This window comes from Odontesthes bonariensis, chromosome 6 (genome assembly GCF_027942865.1).
Source record: "Odontesthes bonariensis isolate fOdoBon6 chromosome 6, fOdoBon6.hap1, whole genome shotgun sequence".
In the NCBI taxonomy this organism is placed as follows: domain Eukaryota; kingdom Metazoa; phylum Chordata; class Actinopteri; order Atheriniformes; family Atherinopsidae; genus Odontesthes; species Odontesthes bonariensis.
In genome coordinates, this window is record NC_134511.1 from 16,289,712 (window position 1) to 16,312,560 (window position 22,849).

Genomic DNA, 22,849 nt, shown 5'->3' on the forward strand with positions numbered 1-22,849 from the left:
AATCTGACTCCCAACTGTTTAAAGGACATTAAAGCGAGACCCACCCAGGAGAGCATTTAAAACTGGGGATTTTTGTGACTGCTTTACGTCAGCGTGTCGGCGTCTCTGTCTCTGGGGTGGGCTGACGAGACAAGACCCCTGGCAACGGGGTTTCGTGTCCATGGAGCAGCGGGTAATGAGTCCCCATGAGATTGGCTGTAGCTAGGTGCTGTGTTAGTGGCTTCACACATCCAGACTCCGGAGTCAGGATCAGAGATTGAGAAGCTCATTGGTTGGTGCTGTTGCTGATGTTCATGTTTTCCCAAGATTTCGATATGATCACCAAAGCGTTTAAGAATTTGTCATAACATACTGGGGCTGCCATTTTTAAGAATAGATCCCCACTAAGACGAAGAAACCTACTCGTGTTTTGAAAGTTTGTGTGGCTTTATTTTCAGCCTGAAGCAGTCGGTGCTAATTTAGGACCTTAATCTGTCCTGCGGATTACCCTCTGATCTCTGGGTAGCAACATGTCGGGTTTAACCTTTAGCATTTCTGCTTTTGATTCATTTGGTCCCCATCACACCGCTCCCAGCATTTACAAAATATGTATGACATTTTTTCCTGGTTGCTCATAATGGTTCCTTTCCGGGGAGATAGTTTTCATTACACTTAATTAGATTTATGCACACGCTCTTCTGAAAACAGATCATTGGAGAAATATGTATGCTTAAAAAAAGTGCTTGAAAAAGATCTTATAGGAACTGTGTTGAAACAATCTGGGATTTATCCAGAATAACGAGTTTTTGGCCATGCTAGTGGCTACATGGATGACATTGTAGATCAGTTCGGTACTTATGTATGGAGTCTAGAATCTATAAAAGACATGAATGAAGTGACCATGACATTACCTGTTAGCCTGTGGACTGCAGTTTGGAAGCTCTCAGTTTGTCTTCGTCTTCTTGGGTTTTGACTGAGAAACCAAAGACACTTCATGAAGTCTAACTTTTGATTAAAAATTAAATTTAAGAGGGTGATTTTCACCCCTTGCTTTGTCCTCATGAAAGAGGAAAGTAACTTCACAGACACGCACAAAAAGACTTACTTTTTAACGCTTACTTTTCTTCTGTCAGGACCCACTAACATGGGGTCATAAGACAGATGTACACTCTGCCATATTGGAGTATTTGCCATACTCCAGACAAAAGTTTCCGAACATTGAATGTTGTCTATATATTCCTCCTGCAATTTTGTGATTCAAAACGGTGAAGAATTCCTTCACAGCCATGTTTTACGTTTCAAAATGTATTATTATTTCACCCTCTTTCAAACATGTTTAACCATGTTTATAAGGTCCATGTCATACAGTTTGGCTTGCAATAAACTAATAAGACAGAGTTCAGACCTCACATTTAACTTGGTTACATGCACAGTTGAGTGGAGCTACAGTCAGAGCTTGACCCAGTTTATTGGATCACACTGTCCTTATCCCAGAATCCACGCATGGGAAGAGAATGGAGTTTGACCCTACAACACTGTGGACTGTATAAACAAAACCCCAAAAAACAACTAACTTTTAAGACCTGCTGCTGCTTCTAGATTTTTCCATGGGAGATCATTTTACATTTGCACATATGTTGTCTTTAGGTAACCTGAACGGTGATTTAAAAAAAAAAAAAAAAAAGATTTTGTTAGAGCAGAGTGACAATTTGGACTCGCCTGAAGGGATTGAAAGTTGACATGTAGTCTTAATGTGCCGATTGTCAGTCACACTTTATTGGAAATTTGGCTGTATCACTATGCACTTATACTTTACTGTTTTTACAATAAAATGTAAAAAATCTGGAGCTTCGGAGCATGTGAGGAGCACCTAGGCCCATTTGAGTCCAGTTAAGTGTAGGCGGGAAGTAATTTGTTCCCAAACTGCAGATGAATACCAAACGCTTTGATGATCCCTTCACTTTTCATCTCATTTGAGCAGGACTTTGATTATGAGTGAGAGGTGAGAGGATTTCTGTGACATTTATGGTTCAGAGAGGAGACGGCCTTTGATCTCATGATGTTTCCTCTTATTCTACCATCACACCAAAAATTTTAATTGTCCACTTCTTGGGTTTATGGTCTGATTTTGGCCTTAATTGTACTTCCCGTTGACTGTAATTATTTACATAAATTTCATCCAGCATCCACCTTTGTAGTTATCAAAATGGGCCTGGGTTTTTGCAGAACTGCAACACTGCAGCGCTGTCCCTGGATCAATAAGTGCAATTGTAGCTGTTCTTATAAACCCCTTAATATGGTTGAATTGACCGGTCAAATGATTAATGGTTCCAGTTTCATTTCTAGCAAAATATGCCATCTATTGATCACTTTTATGGGATCTTTGCTCCTGGTCTGACCAGAGGCTGAAGTGAAATATGATGATTATTCCGTATGTATGTGTTTGTGTGTGTGTGTGTGTGTATAGGCATTAGGAAACAGAAGAAAGAAAATGCTCAAACATTGCGTCCAGATCCACGTGTTTGCCTTGGTTGCCCTGGCAACAACAGAGCAGATGAAGCAACAGAGTCCTTGAGAGCAGCATTGCCGAGAGAATAGAGAGATGCGATGGTGCACCAGGGAGATGCAGGGGGAAATGTGTTTTTTTTTTTTTTTTTTTTTTGTTAGTGTGTGTGTGTGACTGAAGGGTCTACTCGAACAAAGGCATTGCAGGAGTGTGCAGTGTGGCCCATTTTATTACTGTGGAGAAGATGAACAGACATAATATGTATTTTCTTTCTTTGTTTTTTCAGTAGTCACAAGCATCACCGAGTTCTCAGATCAGTACCATCATGTGGTGTGGATGATCACTAAAGTTCATTATTGTTGTTTATGTTGTTGCACTCCAGCGCTCAGGCTGACGACCGAGTGAGAGTCGAGCAGAGGGACAGCGCTCAGTTTGAGTTTGCCTCTGCAATGAACACCGTCACCGAATTCTACTGCCACTCTCAGGAGAAAGGTGTGTTTTTTTTTTTTTTTTTTTTTTTCCGGTGCATGTCTCTTTTCATTTTGGGCTGTTACCCTCACATTCACCTCAGTTACACACATCCTGTTATTGAATCTATGACAGCTATTCAGCTGGATGAGTCTGAGGCATGGGGCCATGACTCATGGCTGTGTTTTGATTTGAAAAATCTAATACGATTACGTGTCTGTGTTCTCCAGACTCGCGCTCTCTGTCGAGCGCCGCATCCTTTGAGAGCCCGGTGATCTGCTGTCTCGGGCCGCTCATCCAGTACCTCCAAGATTTTAACTTGGAACGAGTTCTAAGAAGTGAAAGGTACATGAGAAGAAATGTAACAAGTGTAATCATCCAGTGTTCTTAGCGCCTGTTATAAAATCCTGTTGAGATGAACTAGGATTCAGCAATGCTGCTGGAGTGAGTGGGGAGAACTGAAGGTTGATTATGCTCATGCTTTTTAGATTTACTCTTGGACCTGGAAGGACGTAGTAGCAATAATTTAGGACATCGGCACATTCTCACCCCTCTATCTTAAAGATATATCTTTAAGTAAAGAAATATCTTTCTCTAAAAGGTTTTGCAAGCACAGAATACAAAAGGCATTAAAAAATACTGGCTCCAGAAAAAGCACTATTACTAATCTCTTTGTTGATGCCAAGAAACATTGCCTGCTGGTACACCTGATGACCTTATCTGAAAGGTTACAAAAGAAATTGGGTGAAAAGAGATTGGGGGGAAAAAGTGGTTCATCGTCTACAAAATTTTACCTTGACTTTTAAACTCTTCAACCCAAGACCCCCACGGCCTGGATATTTCTAAATGTTTGCCTTCCATGTGTTCCCATGCAGTGTAGGAAAGTAAACGCAATTTAGAAAAACTCTTTTACACTTTCTACGAATTAATAATTGATCTAAAAGGTTTCTCAACGTTTTGAGGTAAACTCTATTTCTGGATGCTAGTAAGGCGAAATATTAAATTCGCTGCACTTCTGGAAAGGAACAACTTGTTTCCCCACAGGACACAGGTTGGCTTGTAGTAGAATGAGAGAGTTTGGGATGTACACCTGAGCCAAAGGTGTCTTGCTTTAACCTGAGTTGCATGAAAAAAAAACATTCAATCCTTGCAGTCATCACATTTCCAAACTCCTCCTCAGAGGACACTGATAGTTTGATTATCATTTTCTTCTTCATTCAGCTCATTCCGGCGTCTGTCTTGTGAGTCGGAGGGTATGACCCTCAGTGCTGCTACTCTCAGGAACCTGGAAATACTCAAGAATCAGGTAAATTCACATCTCAACCAGCAGTCTCGGGCATTGATTCGGTACAACAATGGGTGACCTCTGTTGGAAAGATAAATCCTTAACACCATGCTGAATAATTCTTTAGCATCACCCTGTCTTTGGATTTGGCCTTTCCTACAGAGACTTTATCATCAAAAGATGTCTGGCTATGTCTGATCTACGTGTTGCATTCTCATTTGCTTTTTATTGTTGCAGGATTTCTCCTGGTCAGTCTGAAACCTGAATATTTTTGCTGTCGGTCTAATTGAGTCTCAAGCCTTAGTTTTTTCACTTAACTATCTTGTGTTTAGGTTTCAAGTCTATAGCTCTGAAACGTGCTGGTGATTATTTATGTAACGGGTATATATTCATCTCAGAGTGAAAACACCTTGAGTTGACTGACTCATTAGCTTTATTTGAAATTTTCCCTTTTGTCAAGCTTTCAGAACATAAAAATGTCAACAACTGTCCAGGTAGAAATGTCATGCAGAACACCTTCCAGTTCCACTTCATCAGAGCTCACTATCGTTTCTCTGATCAAAACAAATGTTTAGTTGCTTCAAGCTTAGTTCCTGCATCCTGATTTGACAGACTGGGCTGCATCATTGGTTCACCACTTACATTTACTACTTCCATTAATTTGCCTCACAATGATGCAGATGTCAACGTGTTGTGTTTCTGTTGTGTGTGCCTACTCCATTACAGACGGACGGACATGTGAAGGGAAGTCTGTTGTGGGTGCTGGACCACACTCGCACTCCGTTTGGAAGGAGACTGATGAGGAAGTGGGTGAGCCAGCCCCTCACAGACCCGCTGTGAGTTTTGGGATCCGTTTTGACTGTCGCCTCTGATTCAGCTTCATTCTCACTTATCACCATCTTTTTGTTTCTCAGTGACACGGTGTGAATCTGAATAGTGGTTTGCCTACTTTACGAGTCTCTCTGGGCATTTCCTTGCCCTGAAGCAGGCAGAATTTATGCTGCTTTCACACTATATGGGATGACTGGTTGAGATGGGAAAGATTCCCATTTTTCTAATAACTGCAAGTGTCCACGTCATTAAATGCTTGTGTGATTGCAGAGTAATAATGATATCCATTAACTTTGGGTTTAATTACTTGGAACAGCACCCTCAGGCAGGTGTAAGGTTTCCACCACATTATATTTAAGCTCTGATACAGTATATTCTTATGAAGTAACTCCACAGAATTATACCTATTTGCTGGTTTTGTTACGATTAGGATGGGAAGGATGAAAACGAAGGGCATTTGTTTTTGCTTTTCACATTATTGCATTTGGTCAGATCTTACTTGAGCTCGCCAAACACTTGAACTCACCTTTATTTGTTATTCAAAGCTCAGCTTACAGGAGGCCCAGCTCAGCCTCTGTGGCTTAACTTTGAGCACACTGCGACTGCAATGTTATTGTTGGATATGAATCAGTAAGTAAATGTCAGTCCTGTAGATAATGAAAACGAAAATCAGGCACATTATTTTGTTACGATTGTAATTTAGTGGTGTGTAATCATTTTAGTCACGGCAGATGTGAAGAACAACATCTGTCTCTGCTTGGGGACCTTCGTGAATGAGCTTCAGGTGCGACCGTTATTAAAAGTTTTCTTTTTTTTTTTCCTTTTTCGTTTGCCGATATTATTCAAAATCACAAAGAAATAACAAAAATCTCTTTGAGAAGATGAAGTTCAGAACACACACTCATTCCTTCACTCAGCAGCCTGGCAGTGAAAATACCAAAGTTGTTGTAATATATTACCGCTCCAATGCTTTGCAGTCTAATTTTATCATTCATATTATCTTTCTGTGTGTGCGCCCTCCTTTGCCCGCAGAGGGATTACAGCTGTGGACTCAGCGCTGCTTTTCAGATTATACGGAAACGGGAATAAAATCCAGATTACACTCAGACAAATGAATTCTTTGACACACACCACGGCTCTCAGACAGGAACGCACACAGACACATGCAATACACGCACATTGTTCAGTGGCTATATTTAATCTCAACACAAATTTGTGGTTGTAAACTTGGCTGAGCCATTTCTATCGCTCGGGTTAGGGCTGAGAGTGAGCACATGTTATGCTATTACTTTTTACCATGGAGTGATATCTTAACCAAATTTGAAAAAACCATTGACTCTTATCATTCTTTTTCAAAGGAAATGAAAAAAGAATGCAAAGAAACAGATTTCCATTGCTCTTTTTTTTTTGCACAGTGAGGGCATTAAGGGGCTACTACAACCACTTCCTGTCACTACCACTGTTACCACTACTTTTACATACAGCAACTGCTGATACTACTGATATTACCTCGTATCATTCCTGGCCCAGATATTACTGCGACAGCTGCTACCACAACTGAAACTGTAACTCAGGGGTCTAATAATGTTACGGGTATTTCAGGTACTATACAATTTATTTCAACACAACCACTGGTTTGATCATAATTGCTCTCAATATGACTAAACTGCCCGAATTAAGTGGGTTACGTTATGACATAGATGGGAGACAGAGGAACAGTGGATTGCAGAAACGTCAGGCAGCTTAAAGGCAGATTTTGGGTTTGAAGACTTGCAGGCACCGTTTATACTATAACACACTGAGGGCTGGGTAAAAATTCAGAAAGTATCATATGCTCTCTTTAAAAGCTTCAATTTTTTTTTTTATGTAATTTTTTGTGGCTACCCGCATTGCTTGTGTTTTGGGTCGAATTTTGTTTTTAGATCCGACATAATTTAATGTAAGTTGTTTTTGTTTTTTTTTGCAATGTACTGCAGGGTGATGGTTTTCTTGACACTTTCTCTTCAACAAGTGGTCTGGGCTATTTGCAGAGTTTACACTGCCAGCTCACTAGCAAGATGTGTAAAAAAACAAAGCAAAACCAAACAAAAGCCTCTAATCCCATGTGTAAACAGTATAGTGAATTCTCAGGAGAATTCACTATGAGCGAGTGTGCATGAAGACGTTCGCTTCCAACAAGTGGGAGACTCTTCTCTGCCCACTCGTATGCTGTTTTCTACTCATTTGTCAATATTACAGGGACATGGAGTATACAATAGGTGTCACTACAGAAATACTTTTGGGTAAATAGGAATCTCGTCAGCTTTCCTCGAGGGTCTTGAAACAACTCAAAATCATTTCCACAGTGTACGTTTTGGATTTTGCTTTTCACCTGGTCTGCTTTGCCCTGCTGCCACATCAGTTATTCCAGTTGTGTGAGTGGAAAACAACAGGGAAAGTCTGCCCTAATTCTCTTTGAAAAATAACGGACACCTGAGAAAGTCAAATACTCACAAAAATGGAGGAAATCAGGAGTGTTCAGTAGTTTTTCACTGCATTCTAACTGCAGTCACCTCTTTCAAAAGATGCTCCCTGAATTCGTGAAAAAGCTAATCGGTGACAATTTTCAGAAAGAATTTCAAATCAAAACTGATTCTGCTGTCTTTTGCTCTTGATGGGAACTGAACATTGTGATTACTTTGTCTCTGCCTTTCATTCTGTTCCTGTCTTTCCTCCTTTTTCTTCCACTTAAACGCAGGTCTATCTCTGAGAGGCAGGATGCTGTGCAGGAAATCATGGACTCGGGCTCCCTCACTTTAAACTCCATCAGATCTCTGCTGTCACATCTGCCTGACCTGGAGAGAGGCATCTGCAGCATATACCACAGAAAGGTGATCAAACACACATGATGTGCACATCTCGTATCCTTAGAATGACATTTATTCTGATATTTTTTCACAAGCTCATATTTCTTGTGGATTTCTAATCATTCTTGGCAGATATTATGAGGCTTGTCTCGCTATCGTAGCTCTGTGGCATGGTGATGGTTAAAAATTGCAGGACAAATCTGACACAGGAAAAGCTTTGGTCCTTTTTCCTGTCAATTTGCTTGAAATGAAAGAAAATGTCTTTTTTTTTTTTTTTTATGGCGCTACTCTTGATTAACAACAGAGAGCAGTTGTCTCTGCGGCACTTACCTGATTGTCTGACAGTCTCATTTCCCCATCAGAACATCTAAGAAATGTCACAGGGCTTCATCCTTTGTGTTCATCTGAGCTTGGTAACCTTGTTCGTGCTCAAATTTCGGACTCCTTCATTTATTGTTAAAAGAAAATGATCAAATGTCACTGAACACAGACAGATACCAGACAGACGGAAGGGCCTTAATTGCCATTTTGCCCATCTGTAGATAAATGTGCCTGTGTGTAATGGCCTGTGTCTCAATGGGTTCATTGACATAATGGGAGGGAGGGCATGCTTATGGTCTCCAGTTGCTGTTTGTTTGCTTTCATAAAAGAGCAACGCAGGGTCTGCAGACATGGGGGAGCATTAAAACTGCGGCATGCGATTAATACCAAAACTCCTGACGGTGTGACCCTCATTAACCTGACTGGCAACCATACAGTAAGATTACCAGCTATACTCTCCTCAGAGGCGTTCCCATGCGGGGCATTGGTTTATGATCAATTCGAAATGATTGCAGATTTAATTTAGAATTTGATCTTAAGAGAAAGAAAACAGTTGCTGAGGCTGTTTTTACACTATTGACGGCTATTTTTTATTCTTTTTGTTGTCAATACTGTAGATTAGCAGTTGCTAAAATAGTTGAAAATTACACACATTATTATACAATAATGGCAGCTTTGGCAATTATCTGCGTCAGTGTTTTGCTATTCAACGTTGCATAAACTGTAAACTTTGCCTCTTTGTTATTTCGTATCAATTAAGAGGGGAAATAACTTATGGTTCTGAACAAGTCCTCTGTGTAATTACATTCAGGGGGGGTTCCTTGAGGCCATATTGTGAAGACTTGCAGACTGTGGCTACGAATGAGGAGTGTTATTTAGGGAGTTTGGCTGTCATAGCTCTTTAAAACCTGGCTGTCACATTCAGTGCAGATGAGAATACTGATGCAATCTCACGGTTTTATAGAATCCCACAGTAACTCACCATGCACAAACACGCACACACCCCATTGGAACACATTGACATAGACATACGTGTTGGAGAATAAAGAGTGTGTTTGCATGATCTTTCATCACTTTCCACAGAGATGAACAAAGTCAGGACCACCAGTTACTCAGTCACATGCGCTTCATTGAATAACATGCATACCTCTACATGCCTTTGTGTGCATGTGTTGCAGTCCTCCACACAGGAGTTTTACCTCATTAGTAGCAGCCTTTCTCGCCTGGGGCTGGAACTGCAGACGCTGCTCCCAGCTATTCAGTCACAGATGAGCTCGGCGCTGCTCCGAAGTCTCCTCATGGGCACTCCTGACCTGCTGGCTCCAGCTCACAGCTTCCTTAAAGTGCTCAACGAGAAGGCAGCCAAGTGAGTGTACATCAGAACAAAAACGAGGCATTGGGAGTTAAAAGTGGAAGAACTGATTGTTTTAACAAGTGGCGGTTGCATAAAAGATATGGATATGATAGGCAGCAGTGAAGAATTACTTCAGGCTTGGGTGAATTTATTGATTTTCTTTTTGTTTGTTGATTTTTAACTGATAATTCGAGAGAAATCCTAAAACGGAGATAAACCAGAAGTCATCTTTCTAAAAGCTGAACTTGCAGTAGCATTTGTCAAGAAGTGCATTTGGCATGTTCTATATATCACATAAATCAAAATGAGTTATCAGCAGCCACTTTTAATATTCACATGGGATTGCCCAAGTTTATTGAATAGATTTCATATTTGAAATGTAAATGTAATTAGTTTGATGATTTGTTGGTGCTCAGTGATAGGTGCTGAAATAAATGTTCTCTCAAGCCCTTATGTTCATAAATGAATACTTAACTGATTTGATTAGGGCACAAGAGCACAAGAGAAACACATCACAGTACAACAAACCTGGGCTGAGAAATGCAAGTTGTGGCACAGTGGGTGACGCCTGCTGTCGTTCCACACATTGCACTGTATGATCAACAGTTGGCACAGAGTAGCAGAGCGAAAGACGTCCAAGTGACACACGAGTTTTTCTTTTCTCTCACCGCTTTTCAGTACTGAAGGGTCAGACTGACCAGCAGGCTTTTTTTTTTTTCTGAAAATGTCAGAGGATGCATGGATTTGTGGTGTGAAATGTAACCAGCAGCTGCCACATTGAAGTGTTTTTTTTTTATTTATTTATTCCCCCCCCCCCTGCAGGTTGGGGAATAAAACAGAGCTCTTTTCCGATCTGTCTGGCTTTCCGGTACTGCAGGAAAGAACAAAGCAGATCCAGACTGTCCTAAGTGAGATTCAAGAGCACCGCAAAGACATCCGACTGATGCTGAAGGCCCCTGCGCTCGACTACACGACCGTCTCTGGCCAAGAGGTACCACCTCTCTGTGTGTGTGTGTGTGTGTGTGTGTGTGTGTGTGTGTGTGTGTGTGTGTGTGTGTGTGTGTGTGTGTGTGTGTGTGTGTGTGAGAAAGATGAAAGAAAGGTGGCATCAGTCTGATGGGCAATCGGGCGGCAGACTCAGCAGCAGCGATGATCTGATGTGTTTGTGTGTGTTTGTTCCAGTTTTAATCAAGAATGACACATTGTTTTTCCTACCTGCTGTGATTTATCAAAGACCTTCTCTAACTCTTCCTCTTCTGCCCTCAGTTTCTGATTGAGGTGAAGAACTCACTGTCCTCCATTGTTCCACCTGACTGGGTGAAAATCAGCAGGTCAGCAATTGTTGCATGACACAAACACACTCACAGGCAGTTATTAGTTTTATTAGCTTTTTTAAAAACAAGATACCACCTTAAGCTGACTCTCCTTTCAAATGTTATCTATGATGTTTTATTTGCTCAAAAGGGAAATAATTGGAAAATGAAGTTGGTGATGGAAATGGTTTGTATTTGTTGATGATTTATCAATGTATGGTCGGAAATGAAATCTTTTCAACTGGTTGTTATTTCAAATTGGCATATCAATTTGGCATAAAATTAAATTTCTGTGAAAGGGATGTGATGTTCTTATCAACTTATTATTTATATGTATGTATATATGTTTGTGTAATATGAGCAAATTCCAAACTCCCCACAGGTGAAGCGAATGGATGAAATAGGGTTGGTTGCTTAAAAAAGGTCATTTAACACCACATGTAGCTTCACTGACCCTCTGTTGAGTGTTTAGCATCTTTCAACACCGTTCTTTGGTTTTCCTATTTTGAGCTTTCAGTTACTTTTAGGCAGTAAAGTGGTCCGGAAAGAGCGGGGTTACAAGAAGGTGTTACATGCTGTACATAAGCGCAGGTCATAACTTAAAGCAGGTATGAAAGAATCCATTTTGACAGGCTCCAGGCTACTGTATGTGTTTGTCACAGAGGCACCCTTGTTTCGGACCAATAAACATCTTACAATGGCATAATCTTGACATCAGTCAACAATGTCAGAGTTTAGATTAGATGCTTATCGTATCAGTTTTCAGTATATTTGAGCTGTAAAGTATTTGTTCATTGGAAACGGAACAGAGAGCCACTGAAGGTTTTCCTCGACTGAAAAGATTTTTTCGCTCATGTTTGAATTATAGGGTTTCATTTTTACCAAGTGGTTCCTCTCAGCTAGTCCAATCACACAATGAGTAATTTCTTTAAGTGCCTTCATTTTTTCCGAATAGTTTCCAACAACCACCTTGAAGATTCTGCAATAAACCAACAGACACATCAGTGTAACACTTTAGAGGACGCCCCGGTATTGTTTTGCCGGGTGTTGCCGCCTATGCTTCAGTGTCGGTGTACAAGTTTCAGTGAGCAGAAGAAATGCCTCTTCACAACTGCTAATGCTGTATGTATGCTTGTATGCAAAATTAAGCCCCAGGGTTTACAAAAGTTGTTGTTAATTTAGAAAAAGCTGCACAAAAGCGGGGGTACCTCCGTCTGTAATGTGCAGGACACAGGATGCAGAAGTGAGGTTTTGGAAATCTCTGTGTTTTCTACACAACATGTTGAGAATAACAGATGAGGCTTCTTGTTGTGTTGAGATCAGTACTGCATATATATGTGTGTGTCCACAGTGAGTGAAAAGTAACACACAAGTCAGCAGAAATAAGAACGACGGAGCAACCTTTACACACACAAACACATGCTTGCTCTAACATTTGCAGTAAAATCTATAGAAATATTGGCTGCTCTGTTCACACGTCGTCTCACTAGCTGAGGATTTTACAACGAGACCAAAGTGAATGATTCAGATATTTGCTTCCCCCCCGATGATCTCTGGAACAGCCAAGACTTTAGTTGGTGTTGACAAATGGCTTAATGGAAATGAGCACTTTCACCATCTCTTATTAGTTTCTATTGAGTGAAAGTGTTAAAAGTTTTTTTTTTGCTGAAGAGATGCGTCCTATATTGAAATAGTGTGGCACAGTCATGTGTTGGCAATGTCTTTTAACAACTGCGGAGCTCGGTGGCACAGACGAATAAACTCTGGACTCCACATACTTACAATAGTTGTTAGCAGGAAAAGATCATTGTTTTTCTTTTTGAATTGATTCTAATTCTAAAAAGATACAGAAAAGCCCCGAAAAACTAATCTGATTTAAATCCTCAACCTGGTCATAATCTTTCTTATTTATCCTAATGGGGACACAAGTTAACATTGCTTCAGTAAAGGTGGAACAAAACAAAATGTTAGGCGTCTTGCAACCACTAGCAGTTGTCAAATCTCGAAGTGGTGTCATTTGTTTTTTACATTATGTCTGCTTCCACTTGTTATTCTGTCACACCTACCAATTGTCTGCCCTTAGTTTAATCCAACCTGTGTCACCTGTCGTCTGCAGTACAAAGGCCGTCAGCAGGTATCACTCTCCTTTCCTGGTGGACCGCTACAAGAAGCTGCAGCAGCTCCGTGAGCAGCTGCTGCAAGACTGCCAGAGGGAGTGGACCAATTTTCTGGAGTATGACAGACAACTGCGCAAACACACACACACACACACACACACACACACCTGATCATGAATTCACCTGATCATGAATTCAAATAAAAGACTGTTAAAAACATGTCAGTCTGAAGTTCAGGATTTTGCCTCCACAGCTCTCAGTGACAGAATTAGTCTGTTTTTGTCAAGTACCCCGTCAGTGCTGTCTACTCAGAACGCTGTGTGCTCTCACCTTAATTTACACTTCAAAATCTCTTTGCTCTTTTCCTCTGTAGTCAGTTTGGGGAGCATTACCACACCATGAAAAGGGCTATTAGTCACCTAGCAACCATGGACTGCCTCTTTTCATTGGCCGAGCTGGCTAAACAGGGGGACTATTGCAGGTGATGTCTTCTCATGATGATCATAAATATTGATGCATGTGCCTCAGTATGTATTGTGTGTGTGTGTGTGTGTGTGTGGGGGGGGTGGGTTGTTGTCCTATGTCATGTCCTATAGTCTCAGACAGGCTGTGTGTGGGTGTATGCGCCGTGCTCTGTAGTGTGCTCTGCCAGAACACCAACATCTCTCCCACTCACTCACACACACTCATCTTTGTAATGTCTATTTCTGCTGTACACATTTCGTTTCAGCTTTTCTTCTGTCTGCATTGTTGTACTAAAGGTGTCTTCTTTTTAACTTCAGCCGTCTTTAATTTTCGTACTTTTATTCTTTTAATGATTTTTTTTCTAAGTAGGAAAGCCTGCATCTTTAAAGGTAACCTGTTTCTAGATATATGTATGTGTGTTTGTGGCAAATACTGGGTTAAAACAGATACAGCTATGTGAAAAAAAGAAAAAAAAAGTTGTCCCATGGGAGAAGCTAACACTTAAGAGGAGATTCTCAAACAAATGACACAAAAAAAGACATTTTGTTGTAATATTGACTCATTAGATGAATGGGAAACTGCGAGTGCAACGTGGGAACTTTTAATTCTAATTTAATAACCTCTTAAAAAATCTCATAGGATTGCTGTCCTGCATTAGATGCCGTGACTGTGACAAGGGATGCAGAAAGAGCCCCCCATTATTTAAAATCCAGTCCAAGTAATCACCTTTATCTGAGTGCTTTCTCTTCTTATTTGTGTTTTCAATCATCCATATGCTCCTTTGAAATACGAAAAGTCCAAAGGAAAGAACATTTTTGATTGTTCAGTTTCAGGGCACCTGCTATCAGTCCCTACAATTATGCTTTATTATCATTATTATTACTGCTTATTATCTTTTCTCATCCAGCCTTAGTATGGGCCTGTGCTTGTTTGTGCATGTTCACTAATGTAACTATTTAAGTTACCACTTGCTGGCCCTTTTTTGATGTATAAACATAGACTATGTGGGGTAATGGTAAAGAGGTTGCTTTGTGGGTTTGGCTGTCCACAGCTAATTGAAGTGAAATATAAGTCTTAATAAGTAAAGCTCTGAAACCATGTGTTTCTCCGAATGTTTTAAAATAAAAGATTTTTTGTGTTTACTTAGGCTACGGCTACACGAAAACGAAACGAGGTTTTTTTTGAAAACGGGTACGAAAATTCTTGCGACCACACGGCAACGCGCTGCTGTAAAGACTCAGGTCCAGACGAAAACGGATGAAAACGATGAAACGATGCAGTACACACGCCACTGTGTCACGCCACGCTGTGAGACAATAGAGAAGTGTTAAAATTGGCTCACAGCGTCAACGTTTGACTGACGCAAAAACGTTTTAGCTGTAACAATGGAAACGAAACGAGGCCGTTTTCAAACTTTCCCACTCTGGAACCCGTTCTCAAAAACTATCGTTTTGGGGTAGTGGGAACGCCGGCTCCGTGTGGCCGCGACAGCGAAACTTTAAGAAAAAGTATCGTTTACAGTGGAAAAACGTTTTCGTGTAGCCGCAGCCTAGCTGATTGTGTTTCTGTGTTCAGACCAGAAGTGTGTGAAAATCAGCACCAGATAATGATCAGGGATGGCAGACATCCAGCGATAGATTTGCTGATGGGAGAACAGAACCAGTATGTGCCCAACAACACTGAACTACAGGTATACACACACACACACACACACACACACACACACACACACACACACACACACACACTCATTGTGGGAGCTTTGAAACAAAGAGGACCCAGAACCCACAAACATTTGCCTGCTCAGAGACATGCACAGCACACAACACAACACACTCGCATGCATACCCACACACTCACTTCCTTGCTCGGTTGGAGTAGGTGTAGGTTAATCTTGCAACAGAAGCACAAGCCAGTAGGAAGAGAAGCCAAGCTTTCAGTCCACCCACCTCTTCAGCTGTGCAGGACAACATGCAAATATCGTATTCTGTCTCTCCTCGTTTGCCTTCTGTCTATGTCACAGTTGGAGTCCTCTCCTCTTCTCTCATGTCCTTTAGGGCGATGGCAGGAGAACTATGATAATCACTGGTCCTAATATGGGGGGCAAGAGCTCCTACATCCGCCAGGTTGCTCTTATCTGTATTATGGCTCAGATGGGCTCCTATGTTCCAGCCTCTGAGGCCTGTCTGGGTGTACTAGATGGCATTTACACCAGGTATGTCAACAGACTCAAACAACCTTTACCTCTGCATTTGTTACGTTTTTGACAGCCGTACGAAGAGTTGTCTAAATAACCTGAAAAGCCACAAATGAAAACAAGCTGCATATGATGACTTGTGGGAAATTTGCGGTCACTGTATGCTTTTTATAAAGTGACGCATTAAAATGTCTTTTTACAGAAATCTTTATTTATTTAATTTGAATTTTTTATTGTGCAATAAAGTATATTAAAACTAATAATTTTGTTATAGGTGCTTTTTCAGTTTTTGTTATCTTGTATTGGTCCCCCTTGTGGCACTAAACCAGCTCTGATTAACTGGGCCATGAACACAGGACTTCTGCGATTGTTCTGTGTTGTCTGGCTACATTGGTGGCGGATCGTTGGATTCCTTTTGAGTCTTGGAGCCTGAATGTTGGAGCCTCAGCTTTGTTAAACTGTGTCCTGCGGATGCCCAATAAGAGAGAGATCTGGGAAAAATTTGCAAGGCAGAGTCGATGTCTTAAACTCTTTGGCCCCATCCTAATCCCTTTCTTGGCCCTACCGCTTAGCTCTATCCCTCCATTTTGCAGAGGTGCCCTTTTTCTTTTAGAGATCAAGTCCTAATGGTCATCTAGCAATTTGACTGGGGCTGTGGGGTCCATTTAGATTGTAAGATTGCCACTACTCCTTGATTCTTAAAAGAAAAGATGAACCGTATCAAGGAAAAATGGAGTGGTAGGGCCAAGGAGAGGAATTTGTTTTGAGCTTTTGAAGTTCTTTGAGGCACTCCTGAACACTTTCTGCTGAGTAGTAGGAAACATTATTGGGATGGGAGTTGGCCGCTGTTGCCGTGGAGAGCTTTTGCCATAGGGAGGGTGCTTGGTTTACAACAATGTTTAGGTGGGTAAGTACATGGGAAATGTAATATTTCTAGTCTTTATTTATTTAGGACTATGATTGGCCCTTTTTTTAATACTATTTCAAATGTGCAAATAAATTCTTTTGGGAAGAAGTAGTTAAAGGGAACATGGGCAGAAAGTTTGTCAGGCACAGTCACAAAAGCCCTCACATTTAGACGAGCTGTAAATTAGCCAAGATGCAAAGATCTACAAGCTGCTTAAAGGTGTCCAAGTTTGCTTTCAGTTTTGAGTTTGGGACTCTGGGATTCTGTAGGTTTAATGCCACACTCAGTGCTATAGAGGACCTTTTTACAAAATAAAAAAATATATAAACTAGAAATGCACTCAGAGAGTGCAGACCTCCGCCAACCTACCTGTGGATAGCGAGCCATGTATGGACATACGTTCTTGATGTGGGCTACTTGTTGTTTGGCGCTGTCAGCAGAAGAGGCATTCCCTTCTCCCTATTCATTATTGAACAGCAGTGTTCGCCGTTATTATTAATTATTATTATTATTATTATTATTATTATTATAATGTTTTGTGGGGAAGCAGTGTTCTGTCGGGAATCAGTGTTCGCCGTTATTATTACGCTTTATAGAGTTATGCACACTGGCTTGCCGTTGCAATCTTTTGTTGTGCTAATTACAGCAAATCCGCGCAATATGCATTCAATCCGTGCACTATGCATTCTGTCTTGCTTTGGCTCTGTTTGGATTTGGAACCTTGAGGTCGCGCCACCTTGTGGAGGTTGCAAGATTGCAGCACGAACAGACAGACGAACGAACGAACATCCAGACCAACAGACAAACTCGGGCGATCACATAACCTCCTTGGCGGAGGTGATAATTCCACAGCAAATTCCTGTTCATAACAGTTTTCGTGAGATAATTCACAAAGCACAACGTGTCGTTTTTCATTCAGACTGGTTTCTTAGGTTTATGTTTTATAGTATGATAAATATTTGTAAGGGTGAATTAAACCCATCTACGAATCAAGCATCATATATTATTATAGGACATTAATAAAATGAACAAAACACTTGGAAAAAAGGACATTTTTAAATTAATAGATGCACATGCCTATTTCAAAAGTGTCACAAATTTGCAGTCCCAAGTTGTTTTTTATTTTTATTGACAGACACACGTGTACATACAGTCAAAAAGGGATACCAAGGTGACTTTTTCTGTCTTTGTCGACAAGAATAGTGACCATGACAACATAGACTGAGCACATTTTCACCTTTGAACGCTCTGTAATAGTGTAATTAAACATAAGGACACCAGAGAATTATTGAGACATCGAGGAGGTCTTGCTCCCCATAAAGCCCATCATTCACCTCGCGTCACTTTCACATTCTGTAACACCATTGGGTTTATTTTTAGGTCTGACACTCGGTCTAATCCCTTTTAATCCATTTTGTTGCTCACCACACAGGAAGAGGAAGTTTTGTAAGGGTGGGACACAAAACACGAACAAGAGAAAAGGCTGACTCTATTGTTCGTGGGTTCGATATGGTACAGCTCTCTGTGTTGTAGAAGGCCTCAGACAATAAGGCTTTGTTGGAGAAGATCTTTTTTCCCGATGATTATTCTTATTATGATGAGAGTGGCAGTGCGGCAGTAAGCCCTGCATGTAGTTTCCACTCCTGACTACATATTAATGTGGAACACAGGCCAATATATGGTCTCTTTTATTTTCCCTCTGCTGCACTATGTGATTAGCCCTAATGGTTTGCAGATGTGTGTAATTGTCTTTTTTGTAGGTTTAAGCTCATTCTCATATATTAACCCAGTGGGAGCCAAAGACTTGTCAGCACATCAAAAGCATTTATGTGTGTGTGTGTGTATGCGTTCTTACCTCTGGTTTTCAGAGAAATATTCAGGGTTTTTAGGCTTCATATTTGAACAACAAAGTCATTTTGACTTCTTCTCATGTCCAAGCATTCAGTGTAGGGTTCGATGTCAGACTCCAGTATAAGATTGAGGGGGTTTTGTTAGTTGGAGATCACGTAGTTTGCTTTGGTATAGATAAACAACATCATTAATTTACTCATGTGCTCTATGAGAAATGTTTGTCTAATGTAATGATTTAAATATTCTTAGATTCTCACAGTTTATCTTTGTAAGTTATAAAAGTGTGGAGCTTTCCGAATAGGGGAAGAATCCAGATAAGAAGTGGAAACGTGTTGTTTTATCATTTAATTATGCGCCATAAAGTGTGCAAAAACACATCTAAAGGCTACTGTGTGCGAAACAAAACAAAAGCAATGATTACCAGTTGGTTAGATAATTGACTTTAGCATGGGCTGATGGATAGTAATATAATATGATAATGATAATAAAAAAAAACCATTTGAAATACTTTTAATTCTGCTGCAGTCCCTTACAAAAATAACCCCAATCATCCTGGAGTGACTGATTATTTTCAATTAGTTCTATACCATTCACACCTCAATTCTGAAATTCCTTTTTTTTTTTTTTTTTTTTTTTTTTCATGACGCAGTTTATTACATAAAAGTACAACACTATGATGACAGTTTGCAGATGACAAGTATTGTGCAGCACTAGTAGAAATGATAGGAATGAGGGAGATAAAGTTATTAAGTAACATGCGACACCAATCCTCCACTGGACAAAACCCTTTAAGTACTCTTCAGTCTGTGCTTTGAAAAAAAGATTTAGCTCAGTCCAGAAAGAAATATTCCATTCTATAACCTATTGAGAATAAATAAATGAACAAAATAGAATAAATGAAGAAAAAAGGCTTAAAGGGGAAGTTCGATTTTTTGTTTTTTTAAAATCTGGACCTTATTTCTGGCATAAAATACGTTCATCTACTCACCGATAACAGTTTGGTGAAAGTCGGCGTCCTTCGGACGCTATTTAGATCACTCGAGATCCGTGTACAGGGCATAGACAATACAGAGTATAAATAAGGCATTATCTGTCTTTATTTCACCAATACTTTAAGACGAATGAACGTGTACTATTGCACTGTTAGTTCAGAGCTGCCGTGTTGTTGTTATTGGGGGCTCATCGGGGGCTTTCTACACACACCTCTACGCGTCGCCGCCGCAGCATCTTCACACGAAATTGTTACTACTGCTGCTGGTAACATGGTTCGTTATTGCGTATTTCCAAATGACCATGTTGCACAAAACTAGCGGTAGCAAACTCCGTGTAAAGATAGCCGACTGTCATAGAGCACGGAGTGAATGAGCTGTGCTGCAGCGGCATGCGTCAATGACGTCATCCCAGTAGATGCATACGCATTTATTCACTCGTCTATTGGCGCTTTTCCACTAGCTCGCTTCGGCTTGGCGCGCTATTGCGTGTTTCCACTAGCACGCCGTACCTGCAACCGGGAGGATTTTCCGTATCACCTCAGCCCTGGTTCCAAGCGGGCCGAAGCGTTACTAAAACGTGACGTCAGCCGACTGCCTTCCACTGATTGGGCGATGAGTGTCGTCACTGGAAGCGTCATAACGCGGATAATAAAAGCTAGCGTTAGCAACCGTTAGCTTACCTCCAAACGTCGTCTTTTTGAAGCCCGTAACAAAACTCTGGTACTTTTCAATACTGTTTTGTCTAGCGGCCAGGAGTCTTCTCTGGTTCTCTTCTCTTGCCTTCTGTGCGACAAAAAGCCACAGGGTGAGCAGCAACACGCGCAGCCGTGTTACGACGACCCCGCCCACGTCGAGGAGGCACGAAGTATACTCGTTTGTAATGGAAACACAACCTAACCGAGCCGTGCCGAGCTAGTGGAAAAGCGCCATTAAATTATTGGTGAAATAAAGACAGAGAATGCCTTATTTGCAGGCTGTATTGTCAATGCCCGGTTCTCTCCCGTTATATGGATATACGCGGATCTCGAAGGATCTACTGACTTTCCCCAAACTGTTATCGGTGAATAGATGATCGTATTTTATGCCAGAAATAAGGTCCAGGTTTTAAAAAAAAAAAAAACTTTCCCTTTTAAGTTTGGGTTACAGGTGATTCTTGTTTATTGATAAGACTTTGAATTATGCAGTAATCAGTATCAGGTTTGGGTTGTATTTCATTACATTGTAATGTAACGTGTGCTTGCATTTGTGTAATTTGGCGTTTGCTCAGACATGGTGGTTCGTATGATGCTCGTCTCAGAAACGGTACAACTTGGTGCTGAATATTATTCACAGCAAAAGTTTTTCGGTGTCATTCCTCAGTCATACAAGAAGTGGTAATCCAAAGTAGAGGAGAGAGGAGGAGAAGAAGAACGGGCATAAAAATACAGTCATTCCCTTTGTGGCAGGAGAGTCTGAGAATCTTTGAAAGATTTTCTGCAAACACAACATCCTGGTGCACTCAAACCCAACAACACCCTCGCACAGAAACTGGTTCGAAACCTCAAAGCATAAACTGAGTGCCTTTGTGTTTGCTGTGCAGTGCCGCAAAGCGGTGGCCTGGCCTTTTTTAATGGGTGAAACTAAACAACCACTTCACAACCGCATGGCACCACACAGGAGAGCCAGCTCCTCAAATAAGTCCCAGTGATCCTCTTCCATCTGAAAGAGAAGGGACACTCTTCGAGGAGAGTAATGTCCACATCCTGGACAGGGAAGAGACGCATGGTTTGAAAAATTAGTGAGGGAAGCCATTTTTTGTTAAACAGAGGAGGTGACTTTAGGTTGCACCTACCAAACACTTACAATGCAGCTTTGACTCTCCTTTCCAGGCAGTTTCACAGCCATTCACATCTTGAATGTTTGACCAAAACATGCTGGTTAGGCAGTTAAAAAACTCAATGGTGAGAATGACCTCAAAGACACACAGATTGAGGAAAACGGGTCGGTGACACACGTGATCTCAACAACTCTTTAAATGTCCCAGCTATAGCTTACAAGTGTAAAACTCCCCCCCAGCCAATCAGAGCTGAAGAAGTCATTTGGATGAGATGTGAAATGTCTTCAAAAACTAGAAAAAAAAGTCCAGTTGCCTTTCTTCAAGCGTTTAGGACCCACTGGGAAAGCACACCACCACTGTATCAGCTGTATCAGCTTCTATTAAGTCCCTCTGTTACCTTTGTCATCCTGGTTTCTAATTAAAATGCTTGCTCTCTATCACAGAGTGTAAGATCTTGAGGAGAATCTGTCTTGATAATAAACGCTCAATCAATTCTTACTGCTGTGTCAAGCATGACAGACGCAGCAGTGGGAATTGCCTTGTCTCAAGTGAGACAGATGTGAGTGTGTGCCTGTGAGATTTATTTTAGTGAAATAAGCAGACTTTTTGGATTGGGTGGGTAATGAGATGGAGCATCGTTGTCTAATGGGATGTGTTATCTAAAATGATCCAGAGTATTCATTATGACGAGGACAAAGAGAATAACCTGGATTAAATGTGTATTCCAACTCACAGAATTTCGGTTTTATTTTTCTGCCCACACGGAAATATTCTCCCACTGTCATGCAGTTTTTTTAGCCTAATTCTGCATGTTTTTGTCCTTATACAGGCTATAGAAGAGTAGAGCAGCAGCCTGAAGTGTGTGTGTGTGTGTGTGTGTGTGTGTGTGTGTGTGTGCGTGTGTGTGTGTGTGTTTTGTAGTGGCTGACGGATGCATATCTGTATGTGCATGCATGCAGCTGCTGTGCTTTCTTGTTGCTATTGAGTCCTGAAGGTTATAGAGCACATTCTTCCATGCCTTCATGGTTGTTATGGAAACAGCAAGAGGAAGCAGAATGTAAAACTGTGTTTTTAAAGGACATTTAATCGACCATGGACTCCTTGCAGTGATTATACTACCTTTTATGAGAGTCTCTTACAAGCTCTTCTCCCATCAGAAAAATGCAGCAGTTTTGGATCCGTTTTTGTTTTTTCGGTCCAGAAACATGGCTGATTTCCAGGAATGTCAAAGGAACTCGCAAACAGTGGCGAGTGTTTTGTTGCCAACAGGTCTCTGGGTAACAGCAACACCTACTGTAAGTGGGTGTTGTACACATGTTGAGCATGTGAGAATATGCTGTATTCTACACCGACTCATTTGTTCCTGATTCTTTTAGTTTTATTTATTTATTTTTTCATAGAGCTCTCGTGTCAGAGCGGCTGTGCCGTCTTGTAGGCGGTATGCAGAGATGGTTTGGCCTTTACCACTCTATAGGACATGGAGACAGTAATAAGCCGTGCAGAAATACTTGATTCAAAATGTCAGGCAAAATCAGGGAAGAGCACAAAATATGTGTTGATGGGATACATTAATCTTGTGTATTTTATGAAAGATTTTCAGC

At 40.9% G+C, this 22,849-nt stretch overlaps 1 protein-coding gene across 3 annotated transcripts in view; it reads left to right on the forward strand.

Annotated features, from left to right (window-relative positions):
- The window catches only part of msh3 (mutS homolog 3 (E. coli)), a 47,116-nt gene that overhangs the window by 6,759 nt on the left and 17,508 nt on the right, over nt 1–22,849 (forward strand). For all 3 annotated transcript variants that reach the window (XR_012769922.1, XM_075467626.1, XM_075467627.1), the window contains exons 9-20: nt 2,868–2,977; nt 3,184–3,298; nt 4,175–4,259; nt 4,965–5,074; nt 7,807–7,939; nt 9,415–9,602; nt 10,413–10,581; nt 10,857–10,921; nt 13,020–13,136; nt 13,394–13,501; nt 15,061–15,175; nt 15,543–15,700. Coding sequence is in view for 2 of the 3 variants with exons in the window: in XM_075467626.1 (XP_075323741.1) it covers nt 2,868–2,977; nt 3,184–3,298; nt 4,175–4,259; nt 4,965–5,074; nt 7,807–7,939; nt 9,415–9,602; nt 10,413–10,581; nt 10,857–10,921; nt 13,020–13,136; nt 13,394–13,501; nt 15,061–15,175; nt 15,543–15,700 (1,473 nt within the window). In the remaining variant the exon portion in view is untranslated. The remainder of the gene's footprint in view (nt 1–2,867; nt 2,978–3,183; nt 3,299–4,174; nt 4,260–4,964; nt 5,075–7,806; nt 7,940–9,414; nt 9,603–10,412; nt 10,582–10,856; nt 10,922–13,019; nt 13,137–13,393; nt 13,502–15,060; nt 15,176–15,542; nt 15,701–22,849) is intronic.